This window comes from Nerophis ophidion, linkage group LG02 (genome assembly GCF_033978795.1).
Source record: "Nerophis ophidion isolate RoL-2023_Sa linkage group LG02, RoL_Noph_v1.0, whole genome shotgun sequence".
In the NCBI taxonomy this organism is placed as follows: Eukaryota; Metazoa; Chordata; class Actinopteri; order Syngnathiformes; family Syngnathidae; genus Nerophis; species Nerophis ophidion.
Genome location: NC_084612.1, coordinates 55,688,497 through 55,708,871, shown reverse-complemented (window position 1 = coordinate 55,708,871; position 20,375 = coordinate 55,688,497). Strand labels below are relative to the sequence as shown.

At 41.0% G+C, this 20,375-nt stretch overlaps 1 protein-coding gene across 1 annotated transcript in view; it reads right to left on the bottom strand.

Moving 5' to 3' along the window:
- The window catches only part of shmt2 (serine hydroxymethyltransferase 2 (mitochondrial)), a 78,556-nt gene that overhangs the window by 13,541 nt on the left and 44,640 nt on the right, over nucleotides 1–20,375 (bottom strand). The window contains exons 3-6 of the mRNA XM_061886865.1: nucleotides 17,842–17,921; nucleotides 17,351–17,551; nucleotides 12,869–12,950; nucleotides 11,974–12,096 (exon numbers count right to left, since the gene is read on the bottom strand). Coding sequence (XP_061742849.1) covers nucleotides 11,974–12,096; nucleotides 12,869–12,950; nucleotides 17,351–17,551; nucleotides 17,842–17,921 — 486 coding nt within the window. The remainder of the gene's footprint in view (nucleotides 1–11,973; nucleotides 12,097–12,868; nucleotides 12,951–17,350; nucleotides 17,552–17,841; nucleotides 17,922–20,375) is intronic.

Here is a 20,375-nt window from a genome sequence, read left to right as displayed (position 1 = left end):
ATTAGATACATTTTAGTTTTCTTTATATTGCTTACGGAATGGGAGAATATCTCTGAAAGTTCTGAACGGATGTATCTCCAGTCATAGGCATCGATCCCGTGGGTGCTTCGGGGCCTGGAGCTTCCATATACAATTCTGAGCACCCACGATGGATTCATGGCAACTTTCAACCTCAACAATCATTTTTGAAAAATCAACCCTGTTGTTGTTAACTTTGTGGCGAGTTTGGTCCGTTTTGCATGATAAAAAAGGTCACATATCATATAGTCTATAATTAACAAAGCCTACCCAAGATTTCAACCCCTGACAAAATCATCATGACATTGCGCACACTGCCCACCAACGAATGAAAGGCATACAGACTAAAGAGCAATACATATCACACTAAGGGTGGCAGTATGAACAATGTGCCATATAGTGAAACCACACTAAACTACACTGTCATAAACATGTGCCATATAGTGAAACCACACTAAACTACACTGTCATAAACATGTGCCATATAGTGAAACCACACTAAACAGCACTGTCATAAACATGTGCCATATAGTGAAACCACACCAAACAACACTGTCATAAATACGTGCCATATAGTGAAACCACACTAAACAACACTGTCATAAATATGTGCCATATAGTGAAACCACACCAAACAACACTGTCATAAATATCTGCCATATAGTGAAACCACACCAAACAACACTGTCATAAATATGTGCCATATAGTGAAACCACACTAAACTACACTGTCATAAACATTTGCCATATAGTGAAACCACACTAAACAACAACGACAAACACATTTTGGAAGAACATTTGCAACACAACATAAACACTACAGAACAAGTTCCCAGAATTCCCTGCAGCACCCACTCTTCCGGGACGCTACAATATAAACAAACGCCATTGGTAGATCTACACCTAACATCCACTTTAATGATACCACGTATGATAGCGAATCTTCTTTTGTTTTTATTTGAAATGTATATTATGTTTATAAACTCAGGAAATATGTCCCTGGACAAATGAGGACTAAGAATATGACCAATGTATGATCCTGCAACTACTTGGTATCGGACTGCTACCCAAATTTGTGGTATCATCCAAAGCTAATGTAAAGTATCAAAGAAGAGAATAATAAGTGATTATTACACTTTAACATAAGTGTAGAAAGAACATGTTGAAACAGAAAATAAGCACATATTGACAGTAACAATAAAAATATAGGCAGATAAATGACACAATGTTACTGCATACGTCAGCAGCTAAATTAGGAGTCTTTGTTTGTTTACTTACTACTAAAAGACAAGTTGTCTAGTATGTTCACTATTTTATTTAAAGACTTAACTGTAATAATAAACCTATGTTGAGATTTTTTTGTTAAAATAAAGCCAATAATGACAGTTTTTGCAGTCCTCTTCATTTAGAAAAATACCAACATACTTTTATAATATTGGTATGGGGACAACACTAATACACACACACCGAGCAGCCACTGGCAGAGATGTCGATCTGTGCCTTTGTCTCCAGTTATTGTGCTGTACATATTTAAACTGCAAACCTGTTGAAAGTGATGTTAAAAAAAAAAGAAAAAAAAGAAAGTGATGTCACGGTGCCTCAACTCGTTCTAGTCAGTCATGTATATACTGACATAAATATAAAACTGTATGTTTTTCTCCCTACAAAAAGGGCTGAAATAAGATGAGTGGTCTCATTTTTTTATCGTCCAACTTTATAAACACAATCTCATTGACGTTGCAAGCTACACTTCCTGCTACTCTGACACAATACTATCTGAAGGGGGAATTGCACATTTTGGTGAATTTTCCTAACATTTACAATCCATATGTAAGACGAAAACATTTATGTTTAAAAAAAAAAAAAGAAAAAAAAAGAAGCATTATCCCGGGTAAATCCCACCTTACCTTATCCCGTGTCCACACACAACAATGCCACCCACCATTCAAGAGCCCCTCCCCCCTCCCTCCGCCGGCGCAACATGAACTAGTACGCATGCGCGGAAAATGTGCACGTCATAGTCACCTCCGGTGTTGCTTTGTGTGCAAGTTCTTAAATGTAACTTATCTGAACAATAAATCCAGTGTGCTGCGGGAACCTATTGTAGTGAATCACACCTGACACATCATAAATTATTCAAATCTTTGATAAACACTATTGACAAGAACAATAAAGTTTGATCATGTTACACCTATATTGGCTCACCTGCACTGGCTTCCTGTGCACTTAAGATGTGACTTTAAGGTTTTACTACTTACGTATTAAACGCCACACGGTCTAGCTCCATCCTATCTTGCTGATTGTATTGTACCATCTGTGCCGGCAAGCAATCTGTGTTCGAAGAACTACGGCTTATTAGTGATTCCCAGAGTCCAAAAAAAGTCTGCGGACAATAGAGCGTTTTCTATTGGGGCTCCAGTACTCTGGAATGCCCTCCCGGTAACAGTTAGGATGCTACCTTGGTAGAATCATTTAAGTTCCATCTTGAAACTCATTTGTATACTCTAGCCTTTAAATAGAGCCCCCTTTTAGACCAATTGATCTGGCCTCTGTTTTCTGCTCTGCCCCCCTCTCTTTCGTGGAGACTGGGGGGCACACTATTATGTTAAATCCACTAAGGACTGGAGTCTCACAATATTATGCTAAATCCACTATGGACTGGACACTCACACTATAATGTTAGATCCACTATGTAATGGACTCTCACTGTTATGCTAGATCCACTATGGACTGGACTCTTACACTATTATGTTAGATCCACTATAGACTGGACTGTCACTATTATGTTAGGTCCACTGTGGACGGGACTTTCACTATTATGTTAGATCCACTAGGGACGGGACTCTCACAATATTATGCTAGAAGCACTATGGACTGGACTCTCACACTATTATGTCAGATCCACTATGGACTGGACGCTCACACTATTAACTTCATCCACTCGACGTGGACGTTTTCTGGCCAAAAAGCTGAAACCAGAGCCAATATGAATCAAAGAAGCCCAAATATGAATATGATAATGGACTTCATTCATCATCATCATCATCATCCTGGCTCCACTATGGACAGGACTCTCACTATAATGTTCGATCCACTATGGACTGGACTCTCACAATATTATGTTAGATCCAATATGGACCGGACTCTCACACTATCAACTAGATCCACTCGGCGTGGACGTTTTCTGGCTGAAAAGCTGAAACCAGAACCAATCTGAATCAAAGAAGTCCAAATATGAATACAATATTGGACTTGATTCATCATCATCATCATCATCATCATCATCCTGGCCCCACTATGGACTGGACTGTCACAATCAAAACCGCTCTAAAACAACACCTCCAGGCAACTTCAACACTTTACTAATACCCTCCTCCATTCACATCCCATCTCCCCGGATTATAAACAACTAAAATGTACTTCTAATGTATATACTTGTTCTTATGCTATCTGAACTCACTATGTTCTCTGCTGGCTGTACATATCCTACTGTAAGACCTACACTGTTTCAATGTCCACATTTCTCTGTTGATGCAATTGTTGATGACTGAAGTTCTGATATCAACCAAAGCTCCTCATCCCACCCCCCGGATTGTAAATAATGTAAATAATACAATGTACATACTATGATGATTAACTTGTGTGATGACTGTATTATGTTGATAGTATATATTTGTACCATGAATTGATTAACGTGGACCCCGACTTAAACAAGTTGAAAAACTTATTCGGGTGTTACCATTTAGTGGTCAATTGTACAGAATATGTACTGTACTGTGCAATCTACTAATAAAAGTATCAATCAATCAATCAATCAATCCACTACGGACTGGACTGTCACTATTATGTTAAATCCACTATGGACTGGACTCCCACACAATTATGCTAAATTCACTGTGGACTGGACTCTCACACTATTATGTTAGATCCACTATGGACTGGACTCTCAAACTATAATGTTAGATCCACTATGGACTGAACTCTCACTGTTATGCTAGATCCACTATGGACTGGACTCTCACACTATTATTTTGGATCCACTATGGACTGGACTCTCACTATTATGTTGGATCGACTGTGGACGGGACTATCACTATTATGTTAGATCCACTATGGACTGGACTCTCACAATATTATGCTAGAAGCACTATGGACTGGACTCTCTCACACTATTATGTTAGATCAACTATGGACTGGACGCTCACACTATTAACTAGATCCACTATGGACTGGACTCTGACTATTATGTTACATACATTATGGACTGGACTCTCACTATTATATTAGATCCACTATGGACTAGACTCTCACTAGTATGTTAGCTCCACTATGGACTGGACGCTCACACTATTAACTAGATCCACTATGGACTGGACTCTGACTATTATGTTAGATACACTATGGACTGGACTCTCACTATTATATTAGATCCACTATGGACTACACTCTCACTATTATGTTAGATCCACTATGGACTGGACTCTCAACTAGATTCACTCGACGTTGATGTTTTCTGGACGAAAAGCTGAAACCAGAGCCAATCTGAATCAAAGGAGTCCAAATATGAATACGATAATCCACTGTGGACTGGACTCTCACACTATTATGTTAGATCCACTATGGACTGGACTCTCACACTATAATGTTAGATCCACTATGGACTCAACTCTCACTGTTATGCTAGATCCACTATGGACTGGACTCTCACACTATAATGTTAGATCCACTTAGGACTGGACTCTCACTATTATGTTAGATCCACTACAGACTGGACTGTCACTATTATGTTAGATCCACTATGGACTGAACTCTCACAATATTATGCTAAATTCACTATGGACTGGACTCTCACACTATTATGTTAGATCCACTATGGACTGGACTCTCACACTATAATGTTAGATCCACTATGGACTGAACTCTCACTGTTATGCTAGATCCACTATGGACTGGACTCTCACACTATTATTTTAGATCCACTATGGACTGGACTCTCACAATATTATGCTGAAGCACTATGGACTGGACTCTCACACTATTATGTTAGATCCACTATGGACTGGACTCTCAACTTGATCCATTCGACGTTGACGTTTTCTGGAAGAAAAGCTGAAACCAGAGCCAATCTGAATCAAAGAAGTCCAAATATGAATACGATAATGGACTTGATTCATCATCATCGTCATCATCATCCTGGTCCCACTGTGGAGTGGACTCTCACTAAATTCTTAGATCCACTGTGGACTGGACTCTCACACTATTATGTTAGATCCACTATGGACCGGACTCTTACACTATTAACTAGATCCACTATGGACTGGACTCTCACAATTATGTAAGATCCACTATGAACTGGACTCTCACACTAATAACTAGATCCACTCGACGTCTATTGCGCCAGTCGCCCAGGGTGGGGGTGCCCACATCTGCGGTCCCCTCCAAGGTTTTTCATTGTTATCCCAATGGGTTGAGTTTTTCCTTTCCCTGATGGGGGAACTGAGCAGAGGATGTCGTTGTGGCTTTGAGACACTCGCAATTTAGGGCTATATAGATAAACTTTGATTGATGTATTTTAATTATCAAGTAAGTTACCATACAGCCAATGAAGGATTTTAACACTAGAATTTAAGAAAAAAAGGAAGTATGAAACATTCTAGCTTTTAAGAAAAATGGGGACCATTGTTCGGTTGGTAGAGTGGCCGTGCCAGCAACATGAGGGTTGCAGGTCCGATTCCCGCTTCCGCCATCCTAGTCACTGCCGTTGTGTCCTTGGGCCAGACACTGGTTTAAATGTAAGTTAGATATTGGGTTTCACTATGTAATGCGCTTTAAGTCACTCGAGAAAAGCGCTATATAAATAATAATTCACTTCACTTAAAATTCCTAGGGACCAATGAAATCCCCACCTGTGGGACTCACTACATTGAACATCTATCAACATCACTACAAACGACTGAGATGTGTCTTTAGCTGCACAATGTTAGACTATGATGCATAATCATGGACCTCATTACATCGGTTTTAAATGAGAGCAGTTGACTATTTAGCACGTCAGCAATCTTAGGGCCCCAAAATATCACAACACCGTGGGAAAACGGTTTGCTTTCTCCTGCCAACATTTATGGAAAAGAGGCACCATGTGCGTGTTGGCAAGAGATCAGAGCTCTGCATCCTTGAGAGCACTTCTGTAAATATGCATTATCATGGAAATCTGCTCCGCGCACTCATATCTTAACTGGATCAGAACATGTTTATTACTGCTGGGAGCAGGGATGACAAGGAGACGGTGATGATCAGCATTGATGGTTGGAGTGTGTATGCAGGTAACCACACTGAAAATCTGTGCAGGAGCCTGGCGTTTTCCGCCATAAAACAGTGAATGGTTCCATGGAGACAGTAGCAGGGGGTGGAGAAATATGGCTCCACTTCAGGCCTAGTGGCAGGGTTGTTACGGATCTTAATAAAGACACACTGCGCTATAATGGTGGGACACTCCATCTGACGGTACCTCGCTAAAGTGGAACTGTGCAACCAAGACGAATCAGTACCAACACATTCCAGGAACTCTTCTGCACTTTGCGTGGTTTAAAGTTGCAGTGTTGGACACTCTAAATTATAGGCTTCTTCAATAATTTGCATGCTCAACTATTTTACAGTAGAACCAACAGTATTCAAACCAAATCCAAATAATTGTAATAATCTCCGTCCAATTTCAAATGTGTCATTCATCTCAAAACTCCTTGAAAAAACTGTCTCCTCACAACTTCACTCCCACCTACAGTTAAATAACCTATATGAACAATTCCAGTCTGGTTCCCGCTCCCTGCACAGCACTGAAACAGCACTAGTAAAAATCACAAACATCTCCTCCTGGCAGCTGATTCTGGTCTTCTCACTACCCTAATCTGCTTAGATTTCACTGCAGCCTTTGACAAGTTTAAATCATATCTCTCCGACCCGACTGAGTTTGTTGAACTCCGTTCATTCAAATCCCCTCCGTCTCCCGTTTCCTCTGGTGTCCCCCAGGGCTCTGTCCTTGGTCCCCTGCTTTTTTATCATTTACATTCTTCCCCTTGGCAAGATTTTCCGTAAATTTAAAATATATTTTCACCGTTATGCGGATGACACCCAGCTCTACATCTCAACCAAACTAACTGCTTCTCTTCTTCCTTCCTTCCATACAGACTGACTCATTGAACTCAAGCAGTGTTTTCTCATCCAATTTCCTTCAACTCAATAGTAATAAAACTGGAATCTTACTTGTAGGTACAAAAACCATTCTCGCCAAAACCAACAGCTTGTCCATTACTGTCGGCAATTCCTCTGTCTCACTCTCCTCCCAAGTCTAGAGTCTGGGTGTCATCCTCGACAGCACACTCTTCTTTCAAGCCCACATTAACAACACTACCCAGTCTGCTTAGTTTCATCTACGAAACATTAATCGACTTCGCCCATCCCTTACCCCACATACTGCTGCCATACTGGTCCATAGCCTTGTCCCCTCTCGCCTGGACGACTGCAACTCTCTCCTGTTTGGTCTCCCTCACAAGTCACTTCAAAAACATCAGCTTCTCCAGAACTCTGCAGCCCGGACAATCACCAGAACCCCTTCAATCCAGCACATAACCCCTGTTCTGCAGCGACTCCGGAGGCTACAAATCAAACACTGTATCCACTTTAAAATAATTCTCCTCACTTTCAAAGCTATCCTTAACCTCTCTCTGTCATATCTCTCTGACCTGCTCCATGTGGGGACGGTGTGGCGAAGTTGGGAGAGGGCCGTGCCAGCAATCTGAGGGTTACTAGTTCAATCCCCACTTTCTACCATCATAGTCACGTCCGTTGTGTCTTTGAGCAAGACACTTCACCCTTGCTCCTGATGGGTCCTGTGTGTGTCAGTGTGGGAATGTGTGTGTGAATGGGTGAATGTGGAAATAGTGTAAAAGCACTTTGAGTTCCTTAAAAAAAGGTAGAAAAGCGCTATACAAGTACAACCCATTTACCATTTACCATGTCGCCACGCCCTCAGGTTCTCTAAGATCTTCTTCATCCATCCATCTCACTGTCCCCTTATTTAAACTGTCCACCGTGGGTGCCCCTCATCTTTGGAACTCATTAACACCAGACCTCCATAACTTAGACTCAATATCCTTCTTCAAATCAAGACTCAAAACACACCTATTCCTGACTGCTTAATCATTGTAAATCTTATTGATCCTTGTTGTTTTTTTTTATCCAACTGATTTTATTGTTTTGATTCTGTACGGTGTCCTTAAAGGCCTACTGAAACCCACTACTACCCACCATGCAGTCTGATAGTTTATATATCAATGATGAAATATTAACATTGCAACACATGCCAAAATAGCCTTTTTAGTTTTGTAAATTACAATTTTAAATTTCCCGGGAGTTTTGTCTTCGAAGTGTAATGATGACGTGTACGCAAGACATCATGGGTTTTTAGGAAGTATGAGCGCTGCACACACAGCTAAATGTCGTCTGCTTAAACTGCATAATTACACAGTATTTTGGACATCTGTGTTGCTGAATCTTTTGCAATTTGTTCAATTAATATTGGAGAAGTCACAGTAGAAAGATGGAGCTGGGAAGCTTTAGCCTTTAGCCACACAAACACACGGTGATTCCTTGTTTAAAATTCCTGGAGGTGAAACGTTACTATGGACCAGAGCGCGGTCAATCGAGCACGAATCAAGACGGAATGTCAACCAGCAGGTTTCGGTGAGAGAATTGTGGTTAAAAAGTCGCTTCTTACCGGAGAAAAGCTGAGCTTGTGTCGTCCATAGCTGCCGTCGACTCCCCTGAGACACTGCGCGTCAAGACACCCGTGGAGACACCCTTCCGACTATCAGGTAATATTAAACTCACTAAAAGACTAGCAACATAATAGAAAGATAATGTATTTCCAAGAATTATCCTATGAAATGTGTCTAAAAACATCGGAATCTGTCCCAATCGCGGTTTTTTTTTTCTAGTCCGTCGCTATCAACATCCTCAAACACGAATCTTTCATCCTCGCTCAAATTAATGGGGAAACTGTCGTTTTCTCGGTCCAAATAGCACTTTTTGTTGGAAGCTCCCATTATAAACCATGTGAATATGTGAGGAGCCTCCACACTTGCGAGTCATCGTCTGCGACTTCCGGTAGAGGCAGGGCTTTTTGTCTTAGCACCGAAAGTTGCGAACTTTATCGTGGATGTTTTCTACTAAATCCTTTCAGCAAAAATATGGCAATATCGCGAAATGATCAAGTATGACACATAAAACGGACCTGCTATCCCCGTTTGAATAAGAAAATCTCATTTCAGTAGGCCTTTAAGTTCCCAGAAAGACAGACATATAGGAAACATTTATTATTATTATTATAAACCATAGCAAAAAATATCAATAGAATGAATCTGTTCCTGAGTAAAACTATTCTCACCCTGAAACCTTTGCTGCCTGCATAGCAACTGTCATACAAATCTAAATCGATTTTACCGGTGTTCAAGAAAACTAAAATAAAGCTAAATTAAAGTATTTGCAGTTTAATAATGAGCAGGCAGTAGTGTTGATAAAAGGGTTAGAACCGATATGAATCTCTAAAGGGTATGGCCCTATGAACAATATAGTAATTATAATGAAAGATTCTGGAAAGAGGTTGCAGATTTATTTTAATTGTATTTTTTTTATTATGAATTGATTTAGAATCGGAATGAATATGAATTGCAATTTTTTTGTGCACCCCTAATACATATTGCAAGAATTAGTTTGAATTGTGAATCGGGTTGGTTCGATTCTTAATCGAAACGTCACTCCATAAATCAAAATTGGATTGAATCGGTAGGTGCCTTAAGATTCACACCCCTTATGAATACATACAGTTGTGGTCAAAAGTTTGCATACACTTGTTGAGAACATAATGTCATGGCAGTCTTGAGTTTCCAATCATTTCTTCAAGTTGTATTTTTTTTGTGATAGAGCGATTGCAGAGCATACTTAATGGTCACAAAAAACATTCATGAAATCTGGTTCTTTTATGAATTTATTATGATCTACTGAAAATGTGACCACACCTGCTGGGTCAAAAGTATACATACAGCAATGTTAATATTTGCTTACATGTCCCTTGGCAAGTTTACTGCAATAAGGCGCTTTTGGTAGCCATCCACAGGCTTCTGCTTGAATTTTTGACCCCTCCTCTTGACAAAACTGGTGCAGTTTAGCTAAATTTGTTGGTTTCTGACATGGACTTGTTTTTTCGGCATTGTCCACACGTTTAAGTCATGAATTTGGGAAGGCCATTCTAAACCTTAATTCTAGCCTGATTTAGCCATTCCTTTACCACGTTTGACGTGTGTTTGAGGTCATTGTCCTGTTGGAACACCCAACTGCGCCCAAGACCCAACCTCTGGGCTAATGATTTTAGGTTGTCCAGAAGAATTTGGAGGTAATCCTCCTTTTTCATTGTCCCACTTACTCTCTGTAAAGCACCAGTTCCATTGGCAGCAAAACAGGCTCAGAGTATAATACTACCACTACCATGCTTGACGGTAGGAATTGTGTTCCTCGGATTAAAGGCCTCACCTTTTGTCCTCCAAACATATTGCTGGGTATTGTTAAGTTAAGTTAAAGTTAAAGTACTAATCATATGTGGCCAAAAAGCAAAATTTTTGTTTCACCTGACATCACATGAACAAAGATAAGACCTTCTGGAGGAAAGTTCTATGGATTTTCAGTGGACCCATAATAAATTCATAAAAGAAGCAAACTTTATGAATGTTTTTTGTGACCAACAACTATGTGCTCCAATCACCGTTGATACTGAGTGCTAAGCAGGGAGGTAATAGCTCCCATTTTTATAGTCTAGGGCAGGGGTGCCCATTACGTCGATCGCAAGCTACCAGTCGACCGCGGGGGGTGTGTCAGTCGATCTCCAGCCAGGCTTTTAAAAAAAATAGACCTAAAAATTAGTGATCATCAATCTTCACCAAGACGTCACTTAAATTACATTCACGGTACCGGAGGGTCTTGTGAGATGACGCTGGCTGCTGCAAGATCATATGAATATATGACCGAGAGGAAGGCGAGAAACACTTTTTATTTCAACAGACTCTCGCGCCGTACCTTCTATCAAAACTCTAAAGGCCGACTGCGCATTTCCTATCTTCACAATAAAAGCCCTGCTTCATGCTGCCTGCGCTAACTAAATACAGTCTCGGAAAACTGGCGTGCACAAGCGATCCCTCAGAAAGCTGGCGTGCACATCACTTGTGCACGCCAGCTTTCCGACACTCTTATTTTGTTAGCGCAGGCAGCATGAAGCAGGGCTTTTATTGTGAAGATAGGAAATGTGCAGTCGGCCTTTAGAGTTTTGACGGAAGGGACGGCGCGAAAGTCTGTTGAAATAAAAAGTGTTTCTCGCCTTCCTCTCTGTCATTTTTTCATAATAATGAACTGGCAGCAGCCAGCGTCATCTCACAAGACCCTCGGGTGCCGTGAATGTCAATCAAGCAAGCTACGGAATTTGCCGCCAATGTTTTTCTTGTAAAGTGTATGGAAGCTGGATGAATTAGATGCCAAAAACCAACCACTTTCATGTGGTATTGTACAGAAAGGACAACTTATTTTCTCCTCCATTTGAAAATGTGGGCGTTATCATCATATAGCTCTTTCAAATAACTTCACAGTGAAGTAAAGTCATCGACTGAGGAGCTTGGACCATATGGACGCTAAGGTGGATTTTTTTAATTCATTTTTTTTCGCGCATGCGTATTGGGTCGCGTTGCGCCGGCGGACGGAGGTCTTAAATGGTGGCATTGTTGTGTATGTACACGGATAAGGTTAGGTGTTACCTTAACCGGCTTAGTGTAAACAGGGCCTAAATGTAGACTAAGTACTCCAGGGCACAAGTGGGTATTGACGGACAGGGTTCAAGGTCGGGGAAGGCTTGCGTACCTTCTTGATGCGGGCGTAGTCAATGAGGCGGGCGTAGGCGCTGGTGCCGGCGATGATGAGCTTGGGCCTGAACAGCTTGGCTGTCACCTCCATCTGGTCGTAGTCGATGAGTCCCGTCTGGGGCTGAGGGGAGAAGAGAGTAGAGTGCCAGATAAGATTTTTGGGCAGGAGTAGGGAAAGAATCAAAGCAAAAAAAAAATATCTGAGGCTCAATTTCAAACAACATCAAAGAGAGATTATTTTCACTCGGCGCCGCTACATTTGGAAGTAATTCGACTACCTTAAAAGAGGACAGACTTTATTCAAAAGAAATATTTAGGGTAATGCGTCTTTAATGTAACCCTTCAGGCACACACTTTAAGCGGTTCACCAGGCTCGCTTTGGAGTCACCCAATGCTCTTTTATAGTAATAAGTCACATTAGACACATTAGTCTGGCCAAGTTTGAGACGTCAGGGAAAGGACGTCAGTGATAGAAAAAGTGAGACAAGTGAAATGAGGAGAAGGGTTTACTTAGACAAGCTGATACTTTCCTATCTGCAGAGCACATCTACTACCTTCGCTTTATCAAGCTGCCCGTTGTGAGGACAGAGCCGCCGGTGCTGGCCGGACTGTCGATTTCCTATTATCTCCCCCCATAAAGGGACATACATCACCGTGACTCTCAGGGCCATCCTTCAGCAAACGCAACACAAGCACACCATGATGACTCCCACACTCAAAGTGATACTTAACTCGTGCATTTTATTACCAAGATAAATTAGCACCCAAGGAAAAAAATCGGGAAATGGAAATTGTTGTATACTAAAAGCAAGTTTCAATAAAGTTCATCTTCTACCGTTTATCTGGAGTTGAGTGGAGTAAACAAGTGTTGTTTGGTGAGACTCTCTACTTACATTCAGCTTGTAGGGCATAGACTCAAAATAGATGGAGGTAGCGGAGATCCTCTTCACATCTGACATGTAGCCATGAGTCAGACTGGAGCAAAAAGGGGAAAAAAACAAAAATATGTAAGCATGTGAGAATGTTTGTTGTAAAAAAATAAAACAAAAATAAAAAAATACTTAAAAAAAAAAAAAAGTGTTTTTTCAGTACACCCCTCATTTTATTGTATATTCTCATATACTTTGCTGATGGTACAAGCCTGTACTGTTCCGGGCAAGGCCAGCTCCTAGAGACCGTAGAGAGTGAACTCCACATACAATCAAAGTTTACTTATATAGCCGTGAATCACGAGTGTCTGAAATGGTTGCACAAGCCACAACAACATCCTTGGTTTAGATCCCAAATCAGGGCAACACTAAAGCAATGGTTTAAAATAAACTATCAATCAGTCCCCTGCTGGCCCCACTATGAACTGGACTCTCACTATTATGTTAGCTCCACTATGGACTGGACTCTTTCACTGTTATGTTAGATCCACTATGGACTTGACTCTCACACTATTATGTTAGATCCACTATGAACTGGACTCTCACACTATTATGTTAGATCCACAACGGACTGGACTCTCACTATTATGTTAGATCCACTATGGACTGGACTTTCACAATATTATGCTAGATCCACTCTACGTCCATTGCACTGGTCGCCCTAGAGGGGCGGAAAAAGGCGAAGCAAACTGGAAAAAGGCGAACCAAACAAGCGTATTAAAGGGCCAACATGAGTAAATGATGGTAGATCTACAAAATAAGAGGGATGTACTCATTTTGACAGATACTGGACTGCAGTGTTTTCCAACCACTAGAGTGCTGTGAGATAAAGTCTGGTGTGCTGTGGGAGATTATCTAATTTCACCAACAAACCCTGTTTCCATATGGAACTCATATGGAAACAGGGTTTGTTGGTGAAATTAGATAATCTCCCACGGCAATTCTGTTGGATGTAAATATTAACGGAATACAATGATTTGCAAATCCTACTCAACCCAAATTCAATTGAATGCACTACAAAGACAAGGCATTTGATATTCAAACTGATTAATTAATTTTTTGGGAAATAATAATTAACTTAGAATTTCATGGCTGCAACACGTGCCAAAGTAGTTGGGAAAGGACATGTTCACCACTGTGTTCCATCACCTTTTCTTTTAACAACACTCAATAAAAGTTTGGGAACTGAGGAAACTAATTGTTGAAGCTTTGAAAGTGGAATTCTTTCCTATTCTTGTTTTATGTAGAGCTTCAGTCATTCAACAGTCCGGGGTCTCCGCTGTCGTATTTTACGCTTCATAATGCGCCACACATTTTCGATGGGAAACAGGTCTGGACTGTAGGCGGGCCAGGAAAGTATCTGCTCTCTTTTTTTACTAAGCCATGCCGTTGTAACACTTGTCTTGCTGAAATAAGCAGGGGCGTCCAGGATAACGTTGCTTGGATGACAACATATGTTGCTCCAAAACCTGTATGGACCTTTCAGTATTTATGGTGCCTTCACAGATGTGTAAGTTACCCGGGCCTTTTGTTCTGGAGGACACCACATCCTCTGTTTCCAAATATAATTTGAAATGTGGACTCGTCAGACCACAGAACACCTTTCCACTTAGCATCAGACCATCTTAGGTGAGCTCGGGCCCAGCCAAGCCGGCAGCGTTTCAGGATATTGTTGATAAATGGGTTTGGCTTTGCACAGTAGAGTTTTAACTTGCACTTACAGATGTAACGACCAACTCTATTTAGTGACAGTGGTTTTATGAAGTGTTCCTGAGCCCAATTGGTGATATCCTTGACACACTGATGTCGGTTTTTGATGCAGTACCGCCTCAAGGATCAAAAGTCCATAATATTATCGCTTACGTGCAGTGATTTCTCCAATTTCTCTGAACTCTTTGATGATTTTACGGACCGTAGATGGTAAAATCCCTAAATTCCTTGCAATAGCTCATTCAGCAATGTTCTAAAACTGTTCGACAATTTGCTTACAAAGTTGTGACCTTCACCCCATCCTTGTTTGTGAATTACTTAGCATTTCATGGAAGCTGCTTTTGTATCCAATCATGGCACCCACCGGTTCTCAATTGGCCTGCACACCTGTGGGATGTTCCATATAAGTGTTTGATGAGCATTCCTCAACTTTATCAGTATTTATTGCCACCTTTCCCAACTTTTTTGTCACGTGTTGCTGGCATCAAATTCTAAAGTTAATGATTATTTGCAAAAAAAAAAAAAAAAGATTATCAGTTTGAACATCAAATATGTTGTCTTTTGTCGCATATTCAACTAAATATGGGTTGAAAATGATTTGCAAATCATTGTATTATGTTTATATTTACATCTAATACAATTTCCCAACGCATATGGAAACAAGGTTTGTATTTTGGTTAAAAATATTTTTTGCAAACCAGTAATTATAGTCTGCAAATGATGTGTTGTTGTTGAGTATCGGTGCTGTCTAGAGTTCGGCAGAGTAACCGTTAATACTCTTCCATATCATTAGGTGGCAGCCGGTAGCTAATAGCTTTGTAGATGTCGGAAACAGCAGGAGGCACCGTGCAGGTAAAAATGTGTCTAATGCTTAAACCAAAAATAAACAAAAGGTGAGTGCCCCTAAGAAAAGGCATTGAAGCTTAGGGAATGCCATGCAGAACGAAACTAAAACTTAACTGACTACAAAGGGAAAAAAACAGAAATGCTGGATGACAGCAAAGACTTACTGTGGAAAAAAGACAATGTACATTCGAATATGAAATGAGACTCAACAATGTACCTACAAAGAAGGAAGAAGAACAACTGAAATATTCTTGATCGCTAAAACAAAGTAAATGCAGGAAATATCGCTCAAAGGAAGACATGAAACTGCAACCGTAAAATACCAAAAAAAGACAAAAAGCCACCAAAATAGGAGCGCAAGATAAGAGCTAAAACACTACATACCGGAAAACAGCAACAAAGTCCAAAAAAGTCAGGGTGTGATGTCACAGGTGGTGACAGTACCCCTACTTTGAGACAAGCGCTATATTGATGCATGCTTGGTTATGCCTTAAAGCAGGGGTCACCAACCTTTTTGAAACCAAGAGCTACTTCTTGTGTACTGATTAATGCGAAGGGCTACCAGTTTGATACACACTTAAAAGAATTGCCAGAAATAGCCAATTTGCTCAATTTAACTTTAATAAATAAATCTATATACACCGGTGTATATATATGAAAAAATGGGTATTTCTGTCTGCCATTCCGTCATACATTTTTTTTCCTTTTACGGAAGGTTTTTTGTAGAGAATAAATGATGAGAAAACACTTAATTGAATGGTTTAAAAGAGGAGAAAACAGGAAAAAAATGCAAATTAAATTTTGAAACATAGTTTATCTTCAATTTTGACTCTTTAAAATTCAAAATTCAACCGAAAAAAAGAAGACAAAAACTAGCTAATTCGAATCTTTTTGAAAAAAAAAATATATATATATTAATGGAACATCATTAGTAATTTTTCCTGATTAAGATTAATTTTAGAATTTTGATGACATGTTTTAAATATGTTAAAATCCAATCTGCATTCTGTTAGAATATATAACAAATTGGACCAAGCTATATTTCTTACAAAGACAAATCATTATTTCTTCTAGATTTTCCAGAACAAATTTTAAAAGAAATTCAAAAGACTTTGAAATAAGATTTCAATTTGATTCTAAAGATTTACTAAATTTGTCAGAAAAATGTTTTGAAATTTTAATCATAATAAGTTTGAAGAAATATTTCACAAATATTCTCTGTCGAAAAAACAAGCTAAAATGAAGAATTAAATTAAAATGTACTATTTTTAAAACAACAATAAATTTACTTGAACATTGATTGAAATTGGCAAGAAAGAAGAGGAAGGAATTTAAAAGGTAAAAAGGTATATGTGTTTAAATATCCTAAAATAATTTTTCAAGGTTGTATTTTTTTCTCTAAAATTGTCTTTCTGAAAGTTCTAAGAAGTAAAGTAAAAAAAATACATGAATTTATTTAAACAAGTGAAGACCAAGTCTTTAAAATATTTTCTTGGATTTTCAAATTCTATTTGAGTTTTGTCTCTCTTCGAATTAAAAATGTTGAGCAAAGCAAGACCAGCTTGCTAGTAAATAAATACAATTTTAAAAATAGAGGCAGCTCACTGGTAAGTGCTGCTATTTGAGCTATTTTTTAGAACAGGCCAGCGGGCTACTCATCTGGTCCTTACGGGCGACCTGGTGCCCGCCGGCACCGCGTTGGTGACCCCTGCCTTAAAGTCATATCCAGCAATTGCGACAACAACTTTTTACTGTCAACTGAGTTTCGTTTTTTAATGATTTCTGCTGGTGGTGTGCCTCCGCATTTTTTTTCAACACAAACAAATGTGCCTCGGCTCAAAAAAGGTTGAAAAACAGTGCTGTGATGTATGCAAGCATAGAAGTACTGACTGTCCTCCATCAGGAAGATCCAGGCCCATGATGCGGTCGTGGGGGTTAAGCACGGCGGTGTAGACTGCAAAGTTGGCCGGGGAGCCAGAATAAGGCTGGACGTTGACCCCCCACTTTGCTGGGTCCAAATCAAAAGCATCCAAGGCTCGCTTTTGACAAAGGAGCTCAATTTGATCCACCACCTCTGCTCCGCCGTAGTACCTTTGTATTAGCAGATGCAAAAGGATTAAATGCTGAACAACTCTTGTTTCAAAGCTTTTCAGTGGATTTACAGATGAGAGAGCAACATATGGCCCATCATTGAGATTGCACTTTAATTTAATTGATTAAAAAAGGGGGCGGACACCAACACAGTAAAAAGTAAAAGCCTTTAATAGTTGTCGTACAATGCATAAATTAAGAGGCCTCACGTGTAAGCGGTGAATGTGACAAAAACGGTAATAATGTCTAATATATCTCGAATATTGGAGTACATCAGCGCGATTGCTTACCTTTTCCCCGGGTATCCTTCGGAGTATTTGTTGTTGAGACAGGAGCCTTGAGCCTCCAGAGCAGCCCGACTGCAGAAATTCTAAAGTGAAACCAAAGGCATGCAGATGAGTTGTACAGGTCAACAGAAATGGCAAAATAAAGTGTTTTAATGACAAAGGAAACTAGACTGCATAATTATTGTAGTTTTGACTCCAATGGACCAACACTAAGATTTCAACTACACTTCGGACATTTTACGGGACTAAAGATACAATAATACATAATTATTGCAGTCTTGACTCCAATGGACCAACACTAGGATTTCAACTACACTTTGGACATTTTACAGGACAAAAGATACAATAATACATAATTATTGCAGTTTTGACTCCAATGGACCAACACTAGGATTTCAACTACACTTTGGACATTTTACGGGATAAAAGATACAATAACACAAACGGCCTGATTGACTAAAGGTTTGCGTGTATTAAAAAACCTGCAAAACTGATGTACTAAGGTCATTAAAAGAGAATTGTGTCTCTTAAGTGAGCAAAATAAGGCATGCAATCAATCTAGCATGTCTGTTTAAATGAATATATGCTGATTCATACGAGTCATACTATCCATCAATCCATCTTCTTCGGCTTATCCGAGGTCGGGTCGCAGGGGCAGCAGCCTAAGCAAGGAAGCCCAGACTTCCCTCTCCCCAGCCACTTCGTCCAACTCCTCCCGGGGGATCCCGAGGCACTACCAGGCCAGCCGGGAGACAGTCTTCCCAACGTGTCCTGGGTATTCCCCGTGGCCTCCTGCCGGCCGGACATGCACTAAACAACCCCCAAGGGAGGCGTTCGGGAGGCATCCCGACCAGATGCCCAAACCACCTCATCTGGCTCCTCTCCATGTGGAGGAGCAGCGGCTTTACTTTGAGTTCCTCCCGGATGACAAAGCTTCTCACCCTATCTCTAAGAGAGAGCCCCGCCACCCGGCAGAGGAAGCTCATTTCGGCCATTTGTACCCGTGATCTTGTATTTTTCTCTGATAATCCAAAGCTCATGACCATAAATGAGGATGGGAATGTAGATCACCCAGTAAATTGAGAGCTTTGTCTTCCGGTTCAGCTTCGTCTTCACCACAACGGATCGATACAGCGTCCGCATTACCATAGACGCCGCACCAATCCGCCTGTCGATCTCACAATTCACTCTTCCCTCACTCGCGAACAAGACTCCGAGGTACTTAAACTCCTCCACATAGGGCAAGATCTCTTCCCCAACCCGAAGATTGCACTCAACCCTTTTCCGGGCGATAAACCTGTACTCGGAATTGGAGGGGCTGATTCTCATCCCAGTCGCTGAAGATTACCGGCCAGATGAAGCCACCAGGACCACATCATCTGCAAAAAGCAGACACCTAATCTTGCAGCCACCAAACCAGATCCCCTCAACGCCCTGACTGTGCCTAGAAATTCTGTCCATAAAAGTTATGACAAAGTGCAGCCCTGGCGGAGTCCAACCCTCATTGAATACGAGTCCGACTTACTAACCCTAATCCGCATTACTGAGGACGCCGCACCTATCCGCCTGTCGACCTCACGATCCACTCTTTCCTCGCTCGTGAACAAGACTGCGAGGTACTTGAACTCCTCCACTTGGGGCAAGATCTCCTTCCCAAGCTGGAGATGGCACTCCACCCTTCTCCGGACGAGAACCATGGACTCGGACTTCGAGGTGCAGATTCCCATCCCAGTCGCTTCACACTGAGCTGCGAACTAGATCCGGTGAGAGCTGAAGATCCTGGCCAGATGAAGCCATCAGGACCACGTCATTTGCAAAAAGCAGAGACCTAATCCTGCAGCCACCAAACCAGATCCCCTTAATGCCCTGACTGCGCCTAGAAATTATGTCTATGAAAGTTATGAACAGAATCGGTGACAAAGGGCAACCTTTGCGGAGCCCAACCCTCACTGGAAACGGGTCCAACTTACTGTCGACTGATCATATAGGGAGCGGACCGCCACTATCAGGCAGTCCTATATCCTATACTCTCCGAGCACTCCCCACAGGACTCCCCGGGGTACACTGTCGAATGCCTTCTCCAAGTCCACAAAGCACATGTAGACTGGTTGGGCAAACTCCCATGCACCCTCAAGGACCCTGCCGAGAGTATAGAGCTGGTCCACAGTTCCACGACCAGGAGGAAAACCATACTGCTCCTCCTGAATCTGAGCTTCGACTATCTGGCGTAGCCTCCTCTCCAGTACACCTGAATAGACTTTACCAGGAAGGCTGAGCAGTGTGATCATACGAGTACGAGTCATACCAAAGACTATAAAAATGGGACCCATTACCTCCCTGCTTGGCACTCAGTATCAATGGTTGGAATCGGGTGTTAAATCCTCCAAAAATTAATGCTGGGCGTGGCCACTGCTGCTGCTCACTGCTCTCCTCACCTCCCAGGGGGTGAACAAGGGGATGGGTCAAATGCAGAGGTTAATTTCACAACACCTCGTGTGTGTGTGTGTGACAATCATTGCTACTTTAACTTAATTCTC